The sequence below is a fragment of the Cavia porcellus genome, unplaced genomic scaffold, assembly GCF_034190915.1.
Source record: "Cavia porcellus strain 051 isolate PalLab524CR breed Dunkin Hartley unplaced genomic scaffold, mCavPor4.1 scaffold_26, whole genome shotgun sequence".
NCBI classification, from domain to species: Eukaryota; Metazoa; Chordata; class Mammalia; order Rodentia; family Caviidae; genus Cavia; species Cavia porcellus.
Genome location: NW_026947509.1, coordinates 24,994,888 through 25,006,928, shown reverse-complemented (window position 1 = coordinate 25,006,928; position 12,041 = coordinate 24,994,888). Strand labels below are relative to the sequence as shown.

General features: G+C 36.7%; 1 protein-coding gene across 6 annotated transcripts in view; it reads right to left on the bottom strand.

Annotated features, from left to right (window-relative positions):
* The window catches only part of Chd8 (chromodomain helicase DNA binding protein 8), a 59,203-nt gene that overhangs the window by 23,076 nt on the left and 24,086 nt on the right, over positions 1 to 12,041 (bottom strand). For all 6 annotated transcript variants that reach the window (XM_063236911.1, XM_003474519.5, XM_063236914.1 and 3 more), the window contains exons 6-10: positions 3,098 to 3,280; positions 2,948 to 3,016; positions 2,553 to 2,608; positions 1,826 to 1,943; positions 776 to 859 (exon numbers count right to left, since the gene is read on the bottom strand). In XM_063236911.1, the coding sequence (XP_063092981.1) occupies positions 776 to 859; positions 1,826 to 1,943; positions 2,553 to 2,608; positions 2,948 to 3,016; positions 3,098 to 3,280 (510 nt within the window). The remainder of the gene's footprint in view (positions 1 to 775; positions 860 to 1,825; positions 1,944 to 2,552; positions 2,609 to 2,947; positions 3,017 to 3,097; positions 3,281 to 12,041) is intronic.

Here is a 12,041-nt window from a genome sequence, read left to right as displayed (position 1 = left end):
TAAAGTTTTATAAACCAGACTAAAGTTTACAATTAGAGAGAGAATTCAACTTCTAGGTCCTGTTAGAGTGATGTATGGAAGGAAGTCACTTAGCTCATAAGCCCAGCTCACCACTCAGCACTGACATCTTTTTTTTTTTTTTTTTTTTTTGTCTTTTTCGTTTTTATCGGTACCAGGGATCGAACTCACAACCACACACTTGCAAGGCAGGCGCTTATGCCACTGAGCTAAATCCCCAGCCCCTAGCACTGACATCTTAACAAGCTACACTTTTTCTCTATTGGTTACTATCACAGGTGATAAAAATTTTGTTTATTAGGGCCGGAGATATAGCTCAGTGGTACAGTGCCTGCCTGGCAAGCCTGAGGTTGTGAGTTCGATTCCCATTATGAAAAAAAAAATTTACTAAACGCATGATATGGAGCAAGCTAGTTTATTCCACTATTTTCATATTCATAAACTTATGAATTTGTGAAGTTCTCCTTTCTGAACCTCATACTCAACATCCAAATGAATGTCTAGGGTTTTCCACATAAAATCTGAGAGAAAATAAGGCAAAAATGAATGACTAGTAGCTAAAATCTTGTGGAAATGTTTCTTTTTAGCCTCCCCACATTCTTACCTTTCCATTTTATTTCTACAGATACCACAGAAAAATCCAGAAATACCTTTTAGTCCACAGGATTTTTGAGTCATATCTGAAAATAAGGGATTAGTGAGCAGACCCCCAGCAGTCTTGAAGAGGATTTTCATGTTCCTCCATGCCTCAACTCACCTCACCATTATCCTTATCAATACTGTGAGATTCATCCAATATCCTATCCACCTCTACATAGTCTGGATTGAAAGGTTCTTCATCCTAGATAATTGTGAAACCAAACAATTGAGATAAAAACAAAACCACTGCCAGTAAGCCAATCCTCTCTACCTCACCTGTAAAAGATTACTCTTCAAAATATTCTGATCCAATGAGAGTTCCTCATTTCCACATTATTAAGACCTACAAACTTACCTGTATCTGATTATTTTCTCACAGTTACCACAAAAAGCATCTTTTTTCCCTAATAGAGGTTAACCACTCCCTCTATGTTTTGGATTCACCACTCTTTGTCTAAGAATCCTTTCCTTCCTAAATCATTGCTATAAAACACATAAACATACTCTATTCACATGTTTTAAAGAATTTCTCTTGATGTGACAGCTCTTTGCAACTATTTTCCTAGTCTACCTCATACTCAAACTTTCCCAAGCATTTTGAACACATGCGATATCCATTCCTCCATTCTACCTGTCTATCCACATTCCATTCTTCTTTCTAGTTGCATCATACAATTACAAGTCAAGGTTATGAATAACCTCCAAACTGTCAAATAATGGACATATTTCTTTACCCGTCTTCTGCTACTGCTCAATTAGTACTAACCCTGGATACAGGCAACTAAAAACTCCTTAACCACTATCTCTATTAGTACTGGATTAGAAATTAGAAATTTGAGAAAGTGTTTTCTCTTCATGATAGGGCTGCTTATGTCTAAAAACACCATCAAGAGCTAAATACTGACATTAGAAGTAGATGAGTACCTCGAGTGACCCTGAGGTCACTTTGTCATCCCTTCTGGAAACACTTCATGCATGTTAAGTTAATTTCACAATACTGAACCCTATAAATAACAGGCAGGCCATACTTAAACTTAGGAAAACAAAGCACGGAACAATCAAAAGTAAATAAATCAAAATTAAGATTTTATACCTATGTAGACAAACTATAAGTTTTTAATTTGTGCTTCTATGAAAGAAATGATAGGCCACATTGATTCTTAATTACCTCATGGAAGAAGTGTCTCATCTGTGCCATTTTCGTTTTGAAGCGTTTTAGTTTTTGATGGATTCTCTTATCCTTCTCTAACTGAGAGATAGTAGCCCATTCACAGTGCAGATAAGAGCTAAAGAGAATGGAAACAAACTATTAAGGTGTGAGAAAGGAAAATGGCAGGCTAGTGCTTGAGATTTCAGGACCAACCAGCAGTAGACCTGACAAATGTATGCTTAAACTGGAAACAGCTTAGATCAGTCTGAACTGATATGCAAACTGCTTCGTCTGGGCTGTGCAAGAACAGTCATGTTTCCAAACAGCACTCAAGTAATGCTAACGCTGATGGCCCAGAGACCACACTGTAAGAACAAGACCTTAGGGGCACACTAACATAGAAAAGACCAATCCAGGGGCTGGAGGTTTAGCTCAGTGGCATAAGCACCTGCCTTGCAAGCAGGCGGTCGTGAGTTCGATCCCCGGTACCGATAAAAATGAAAAAAAAAAAAAAAAAAAAAAAAAAAAAGAAAAGACCAATCCCATTCCACTTTCCTACAAAGAAACAGTAACAGGAATTTCAGTTCCTGATTTTCTTCATGTTTTTTTTCCACAGCAACAATGGTAGTTTGGGACAGGAGTCTACAAAAAGGGACACCTTCCCACCCCTAATGGTCTACACAAGAGATCTTTACACAATCCTCGTGGAATCTAAAGTGAAAAGCTTTTTACATAGTTAACGTACTAGTTCTTGTACTTGACAAAGAATTCTTCTGCTTCAGTATATTGTCCAGAAGGAAGCTGAGAAGAAAGAAAGAAATCTCAGTCATTAATCCCCAGTTTGTAAAAGAATCTTTAATTTTAACCCCACATGGCCAAACTTGATCCTAATAATCTGAATATATTTTTGACTCAAGAACTCACTTGATACTTTAATACTAAAGGGTCTTGATAACTGAAAAAAAGGAGCATTTACACATCAGAAACAGATGAGTAAAAGAAGAGGCCATAAGACAATTACTATTTTCTGGCTAACTTTTCTCCATTAGCTCACAGAAGTCCGCCCTAGGAACACATCCTGTATCCAATAAAAGCTGTGTGCGGAATATTATGAACTGACGTTAAAGACAGAGGCCTCACCTCCTTCTTCACAATTCGCATAGAAAGTACTTTGTCTACAATAGCTGCATCTTCTTCACTGGGATTCTCCTGCAGCAAAAGATGCAGTCAGTCAACAAATGATTGAAAGAGAAGAACAAACCTCTCAAGCTGTTTATGTTCTCAGCTTACCACAAAGAACTGCATAGAAGGCAAGGTCTCGCCATCTGGTTCTTGCACTGGTTCAGGAAGGATAGGCTCAGGTTTTATTGGACCAGTTACATCCACCTCTTCTTCTTCTTCATCATCAGTGATCTTTATATCCAGGTCCTCGGTGTATTTTTTTCGCTTAACTTGGCGGTTTGAACGTCTCTTCTGTTGGAAGAAAAAGCTAAAAGTAACTACCTGTTCAAGGCCATCAAAGAGAGAACCTTTATAGATTTTAATCAAAATTATCCATATAAAACCAGATCAAAAGATGAGCAAGAGTGTATTTGTCAAACTAGCTGGTTCACAGGGATTAACTATATTGATTTGCTGAACTGCTTTATCCGAGGATACATTCCACAGAGAGAAACCTGCACACTACTGGCAAAAACATTAGGAAGTTAAAACAGGCTTTGAAGGCACAAGGTACAATGTATTTTAACAACCTTGAAGTGCAAAAATACACAAATATATTATTTCTAATTTTTTTTTGCTTCACCAATTTCTTGTTTTAATAAATATAACCATACTATATGTACTTAGTTGCTATTTTGGTTACCAGTATTTAAGGGATGTTTTCCTTTTTATACATTTTATATCTATTTTATTCTTCTAAGTGGTTAAGTAAATATCTTCAAAGTAATTCAAGGAATACTTGCAGTATATGATAAAAAATTAAGGAGTAAGGAGAAAAAATATTAATTTTTAAATTACAACATATCCCTGGAACTTAAAACAAAAATCACACTCCTGGAATATGCATAAAAATTAAATAAAAAAAGACTATTGAAACTCGCTGGGAGTGGTAGCACAGGTCTCTAATCCCAGCATGCAGGAGGCAGAGGCAGAAGGATAACACAAATTCGAGGCCAGCCTGGACCATATTGCAAGACCCTGTCTCAATAAACAAAACAAAACAAAACAAAATAAAACAAAACATCCCTGAAATTCAACAAACTTGCTTGGTATGAAGTTAAATTTTGAGTTGCCCCTCACTTGAGGATCCACTGAGTGCATACTACTTCATTTCTATAATAAACCTTCGTATGCCTCTGGAAAAATATAAAATTGAAAATCAATTTCAACATAAAGGTTATTAGAAAAAAAGCGGAAGAAATAAAGATATGGGCACAACAGGATAGTCTTATTCCCAAACAAACCTGAGAGGGACTGCTCTGGTGCTGAGACCAGACCGGCTTACTCGTACAGGCTATGTGGTCTTTTATAGGGTCATGAGCATACAAGGGGGATGTGAAAGGAAAGTCAAAATGGGACCATCAGGGGAGGCAGTGCTCATTGAGAAAGAGCTGTGGCCGTCCACCACAAGTCTTGAGGAGGAACAGGGAGTGACGGTTACTCATTAAGAGCAGGGTTGAATAATGATGGGTGCTCTAAGGTATAGCTGTGCTCACTGGATTGACTACCTCACGACTGTACTACACATCTACCAGCACAGAGGCAGGAAGACGTTTAAAAGGATCTCTGTTCATCTTGGGATGGATGCAGTTGGATTCTTTGAAAGGCAGCAAAAAAACGTAACGAAAGAAAGGATCCCAAAGATAGACATGGTACTGCATGCCTGTGATCTAAGCTACTCTGGAGGCTGTGACAGGATAACTGGAAACCAGCCCAGGCAACTTAATGAGACCCTGCTTCAAAATAAAAATAACAGGAACTGGGTATACAGCTCAGTGGTACAGCACTTGCCCAGCATGCATAAGGCCCTAAATTCTACCCACAGTACCACAAAGTAAATAAAGGAAAGGAAAAAATCTGATTTATAAAAACACAAAAATTACCTAATGATTAAATTTGTTTTTGTTTTTTGGTATTAGGGATCGAACTCATGACCTCGCATTTGCCAGGCACGTGCTTAAGCCACTGAGTTAAATCCTTGGCCCCCTAATGATTAAATTTAAAATAAGATACAGGGGCCAAGGGTTTAGCTCAGCGGCCTAAGTGCCTGCTTGGCAAACACAAGGTTGTGAGTTTGATCCCTGGAACCAAAAAAAAAAAAAAGATACATATAAAATCTATTGGAGGAAAACATTAAACAGTATAGAACATAAAAGATAACTTGAATAAATAATAAATATACTATTGTTAAGACTTGAGGAAAACTAAATTCTTCCTAATATATAAACTTGATAAAACAAAAATTAAGAACACCTTTAAATAGGTGCACTGATTCCAAAATACAAATGGAGAAATAAACATTTAAGAATAAACAAGGACAGTAGAAAAAGGTAGAAGTCCAACCAGATATGAAAGACAATCTGAAGCTATACTTATTTACACACTTTAGTACCACTCCCTAACAAGATAAAATGGTTTAAAAAAATTATTCATATATAGACTAATATATCTGTATGGATTTAGAACATGATAAAGAGTATTAGTAAAACAAAACAAAAAAACTATTTTGAAAAATAATTAGTGAAGAAAAGATGAATTACTTTGTAAATGGGAATGGAAACTAGCTAGTCATGTACATAATGAAAAAATTCTAAAACCATCAAAGATTTTAAGTGTGAAAAAGAAAATATGGAAGAATTTTAAAATAATGTTGGAGTAGGGAAAGTCTTCTTCACAAACTGATTTCCTCATGGGGAGTTGGTACATGCATACAGCACCTCTTAATTCTTTTTTTCAATCCCTGCCCTCTACTCTCAACAGCCCCCAACTTTTGGTCCCTTTTCCATTTGTAAAAGATCTTCCTCTGGGTTTGGTGGTATATGCCTATAATTTCATCACTAGGGAGGCTAAGGCAGGAGGATCATACTAAGTTTGAGGTCAGGGTGCGCTGCATGGTGAGTTCAAGACCACCCTAGACTATACAGCAATGCCCTGTCTCAGAAAGAGAGAAATAGGGCTGGGGATTTAGCTCAAGTGGATGAGTGCTCAAGTGCTTGCCTGGTAATCGGGAGGTCATGACTTTGATCCCCAGCATCTTGTGCCCCAAAAGACAGAGACAGATTGATCCTATAATAAAATCGTTAAAAATAAAATAAAAAGGGAAGGCAATGCAGCTCAGTAAAGAGTCCCTGGGTTCAGTTCTCTCATATGAATGAACAGATAAACAAATGATTTAAGAAAGAGTGAAGGAAAGAAAGAGACAAAAGAACATTAAATGGGCTGTGAATATAGCTCAGGGTTGAGTGCTTGCTGGCCCTGTTAGAAACTGGGTATGATTCCCAGCACCACAGACAGGAACAAAAACTCCTGAAACTCCATACATGATGATTAAAGTAAAAATGAACATGATCTCAATAAAGAAAAATCTAGCAGTACTTTTTGAGTCAGCAATGCCACTTCAAAGACACTATCTTTCGGACAAGTTTGCATGTGCAACAAATCACTATAGAATTAACTGGGGTAGTAAAACACCCCTTTCCAGAAAAAACAAAAAAAGGAAAAAGCCCATGAACCACGTGCAATAGTTAAACAACTTACGTTACAGTCTTAGAACACTACAGAATGGGACAGATTGATAATACCAAATATTGAAGATACATAGTAACTCAAACTCTTACTACAGGTACAAGTGTGAAATGACATCACTCTGGAAAACTGCCATATGCTTATAAATTCCTGTTTATCCCATGGTCTGTTAGTTCCATTCCTAGGGATTTAGTCAGGAGAAATGAAAACTTATGTTCACAAAATACTTGTACTGAAACTGTTCCTTGCAACCTTTTCCATAATAGTCACAAACAAATGTTCAACAAAAGTGAACAAATAAATTATGATATATTCACATATACATATTTTTTACACGAGGGATCAATCCCAAGGTGCTCTCTACCACTGAGCCACCCACCCGTATTCTTTTTAAATTAGGTGACACCCTGCACAACTTCAAATATTACTTGAGGAAAAAAAGAGTAATCCTAATACATTCAAATAGGGGAATCTCAAAAGCATTATGCAAAAGTGAGACACAAGAATATGTGTACAACGAATGATTTTACATGAAATTCAAGAACAGACTAACTTAATTTAGGGTGACAAAGCACTCAGGAAGCTGAGGCAGAAAGATTGCTACGAATTCGAGGACAACCTGGACTACATAAGCGAGATTAAAACCAGCCAACAACATACAGCAATATCCTGTTACAAGAAAAAAAAGCAAAACCCAAAAAACAGAATTTAGGGTGAAGAAATCAGTAAATCAGCATAGGGTATAAACTGAGAGAGAGGTGCAGAGGAGAAAACGAGAACAGTGGTTGCCTATGGAGGTAAAGGGTGGAACGAGTGGCTAAGTGTACAGGGAATAGAAATGTTCTTTGACCTTCATATACATGATGGTTAGTTGGACGGTTTGTTAGTTGAAAATTATACAAGTAAGATCAGAACATATTTCACTGTATACATGTGATGATATATGCATTAGTCAAATGTCATGGGGACACTAAATGCCTTGGCGAACCATTTAAGTGTTGAGATTTAACCCTTATAGTGTGGGGAAGAAAATTTAATACAACCAGATGTTTAGTGGTAGGGCTGCCTGGAAGGTAACTGAGCATAGACAAAGTAATCAGGGGGAGACTCCTTGACTAAATACTGGTGACTTTATTTTAAAAAAAAGAAAAAAAAAAAAGGAGGATGGGGGTGGAATTCAGTCATTGTAGCACTAGTCTACTACGTATGGGGCCCTAAATTAAATCTTCAGCACCCTTCCCCCACAAAAGAGGAATAGAGACCAGCCTGAACTCTGCTGTGAGACACTATCTCAAAAAACAAACCAAGCCAGGTGTGGTGCACGTGCCTGTAATTCCTGTACTTAGGAGGCTAAAGCAAGAGGAACACTGCGAGTTCAAGGCCAGCCTGAACTGCGTAGTGAAACCCTGCTTCAAAAAGACAAAAAAAAAATCTGCCTGGAAAGTGTGAGGTCCCGAGTTCAATTCCCAGTACCAAAAAAAAAAAAAAAGACAAAAACCAAACCGTTGAAGATACATGTAAACTACTGAAAATTACTTGCAGGCATGTCCACCCTATGGCCTGCTGCTTTTTTTGCCCTTTTAAAAAAAATGTTGAAATAAAATAAATTTAAAGGAAGTTTTACTACTTATATGCATTAATTATATTATATTTTTATATGTGGCCCAAGACAATTCTCTTTCACTCAAAAAAATATGAGCAAGCTGGGTGGATAACATGCTTACTATTACAGCACTCAGGAAGTTCAGACAGGAGGCTCACCCCAAGTTCGAGACCAGCCTGATCTAAACAGTGAGTTCAAAGCCAGCCTGAGCTACAGAGTGAACCCATGTCTCAAAAACAAGAAAGGAAAAAAAAAAAAGAGAGAGAGAGAGAAAAAAAAATGAGCTATAGGTTGATCATGTCAATTAGAGTAGAATTAGAAAAGACTGTATTTTTTACCTTATATACATCTATTTCATTTCATTTTTATTGAATTCATCATGTAGTATTCTTAAAATAATTTTTAAGCATAGGAATTAAAAATATTTGCTTGGATTTTCTTTAAAATCTAGAAGTAGGGCAGGACTAGGGTAGGAGGAAGGATAAATGGCCTCCTGTTGGTAAATATTGAAGTGAGAGGATGGGGATATGGGACTTTATTAAATAACCTATCTTTCTGCTTGTTTCAAATTTTCCATAATAAAAAAGAGAGTCAGAAAGCTGGGCGTGGTGGCACTGATCTATAGTCCCAGCATTAGGAAGGCTGAGAAAGGAGGATCGCCACGAGACTGTCTCAAAAAAACAAACAGGCAAGCAAACAAACAGGGGGGCTAGCTGGGACAAGACTGGGCTGGCTTTATTTTCTTTCAGAGGAAGAATTTCCAAAATGTATCCCTGAGAGAAAAATAATACAAAAGAGTACATAAGAAACTCTAGTATATTGCAGAAGCAGAATGTTCATGAAAATAAAGAATATTTCTGAAATGATACAAAAAATGGTAACAGAGCGTCCCTCTAGGGAGAACTAGTCCAATGAGAGACTAGTGATACATACTTTCTTGCACAGTTGTAATTTTTCTCAAATATATATATATATATTTGAAACTAAAAAAATAAAATATGAAATGGCCAGAGTTAAAAAAAAAACTTAACTGGTCCAGGGGCTGGGATTTAGCTCAGTGGCATAAGCGCCTGCCTTGCAAGCAGGCAGTCGTGAGTTCGATCCCTGGTACCAATAAAAAAAAAAAAACGAAAAAGACAAAAAAAAAACTTAACTGGTCCAAAGGCTAAAATAATAAAGTACAATAATCATGTTCCATTTACCCTTTAACTTCTCTCCTCAAAAATACATATTCGTATCAACTTCTTGTGTATCCTTCCAGAAAAAATTGATGCATATACATCTGTACAAATATGTATATATATTTTAAGTTATAAAATACCTATTACATACCTTGCTATTACATACCTTGTTTTTGCACTTAATATGGAAATTTTTCCATGCTAGCATACTCAATCTGCTTCAATGTTTTTAACTGCCATATTGCATTCCATTGCATAGATTTTAAAATTTTCATTTAATTTCTCTCAATGGACAATTTTTAGACATTTTTGCTTTTGTAAATATTGTTACACTGTGATACTCATATATATGTGTATGTATGTACACACACACATATACATCACTGTATACTTTTGAGAATATATTCAAGAAGTAATTTCCTAGATGCAGAACCACAGAGTCAAAGTGTATGAACATTTCAAAGTTGCTATGGGGGTGGTTCAATGGTAGAGCTCTCACATTGCATACATAAGGCCCTGGGTTTGATGGACCACGACCACACACACACACCACACTTAAATTTTGCTATGTACTAAAACACCAACTTGCCAAAAAGATGGTCCCAATTATCACTCCAATCAGTTGAAAAGTGTCTGCTTTTAGGGCTGGGGGCTTAGTTCAGTGGCACAAGCACCTGCCTGGCAAGTGCAAGGTTGTGAGTTTAATACCCTGAACCAAAAAAAAAAAAAAAAAAAAAAAAAAAAAGCAAAATGTCTGCTTCTTAACTTCATTTTCAATATTGGCACTGGCATTTGTCATGTGCTGAATGTGCACCCTCTCCTGCCCAAATTCATGCTGAAACCCAAACTTTTTATGTATCAAAATGGGATTGTATCTGAACATAAGAGCTTTAAAAATGTAATAAATGAAGCCACTGAAGTGGGCCCTAGACCAATGGCTGGCATTCCTTTCCCTTTTTAAAAAGCAGTGTTTCCTATGTTGCCCAAGCTGGTCCCTAACTCCTGGGCTCTAGTGACTTTTCAGCTCAAATAGCTGGGATGTTAGGTGTATTCTGACCATGGCTGGGTTGTGTTCCTATTAGAGGAGAAATTTGGACACACAAAGAGGTACCGGAAATGGTCAACAACAGAGGAAAAACTGTGTGAGGACACAGCAAGGTAAATATCTGCAAGCAGGTCAAGGAAGCCTGTGGACCCACTCACATTGGATCTCTGGCCTCTAAAACTGTAAGAAATTAAATAGTCATAGTGTAAGCCACCTCATTTGTGCTATTTTATTATGATGATCCTAATAAACAAAAACACTTCTTAAATCTCATTAATCTTTGTATTCTTAGTAATATAAAACTCTGCCTACTTTACACATTATTTAATCCTTATTTAGAGTATCTACATTACTTAATGTGCTACTGTGAGTTAAGTACTGTTCTATGTACTTTATAAACCCTTACATTTAATCCTCATAATCACCCTACTTAGTAGACATTATTTGCATTTTACAAATGGAGAAATTGCGGCATCAAAACATTAAGTATTGGGGCTGGGGATTTAGCTCAGCGGTATAAGCGCCTGCCTTGCAAGCAGGCAGTCGTGAGAATTCAATCCCAGGTACCGATAAAAAGGAAAAAGACAAAAAAAACATTAAGTATTTTGCTCAAAGTACAATGTTAGCAAATGATAATGTTAAGACAAGAACCCAAAATTCTGGCTCTTAACCATTATGCTGATTATGGGATTTAAATCATAATTTTTATATCAAGTGCATCAATCTTTCTTTTTTATGATTTCTAAACTGTACTATATTCCTTACAAAGATCTACTCCAGCTGATAATTACAAAACCATTTATCATACATTGTAGAGCTCATGACCTCAGGATTTGGTTTTTCTCCCCCTAGTACTGGAGATCAAACTCAGAGCCTTTGTACTGAGCAACACCTGGAACCCTTATTTTATTTTGATATGGAGTCTCACCTCAGCCTTGGTCTCTCAAGCAGCTAGGATTATAAGTGTGTCCCACAGTGCCCATCTTATAATTTTAGTTCTTATATCTGGACTTCACTGGAATTTGTTTTGGCATAGTGAGTTAAAACAAAGTATCTGGGGGTTTTCCCCCTGAAATGAGTAGCTAGTTGTCCTTACTGAGTAATGTTTTTCCTTATTAATTGCTAATGTTATTTTAATTATATATACTGAATCCTCATCACATCTATTCTTAGGTGCTACAATACTTTACAATCTGTTATTTCTTCTCCAATTCCAAAGTCTCAGCACTCATTGTTTCTAGGGTTCTCTTTTGTTCTGGTTAGTTTCACATGTTAATTCCTCCCATAGGAAAGAAGTATTAGTCTGTCAATGGACTAAATACATTAAGAAAGAGGTGCCATTTATAAATATTAATAATTTCAAAGGCACTATTTTTACAGTAATATATTTTTTGACTACAAAGACAAAAATTTAGAAGACACTGACCAGGACCAAACCTCCATGTACTAATGAGGAATTGAGAGACTAAGCAAATTAGTTAGGCATACAAAGTTCCTTTGAAGTATCCATGAATCTTTTAAATTTTTTTTCTTTCTTTTTTTTGAGACAGAGTCTTGCTTGGCAGTTTGAGCTAGCCTTGAATTCATAGCAATCCTCTTGCCTCAGCCTGCAGAGTGCTGAGATTACAGGTGTGTGACACCACACTCAACTCCTGAATA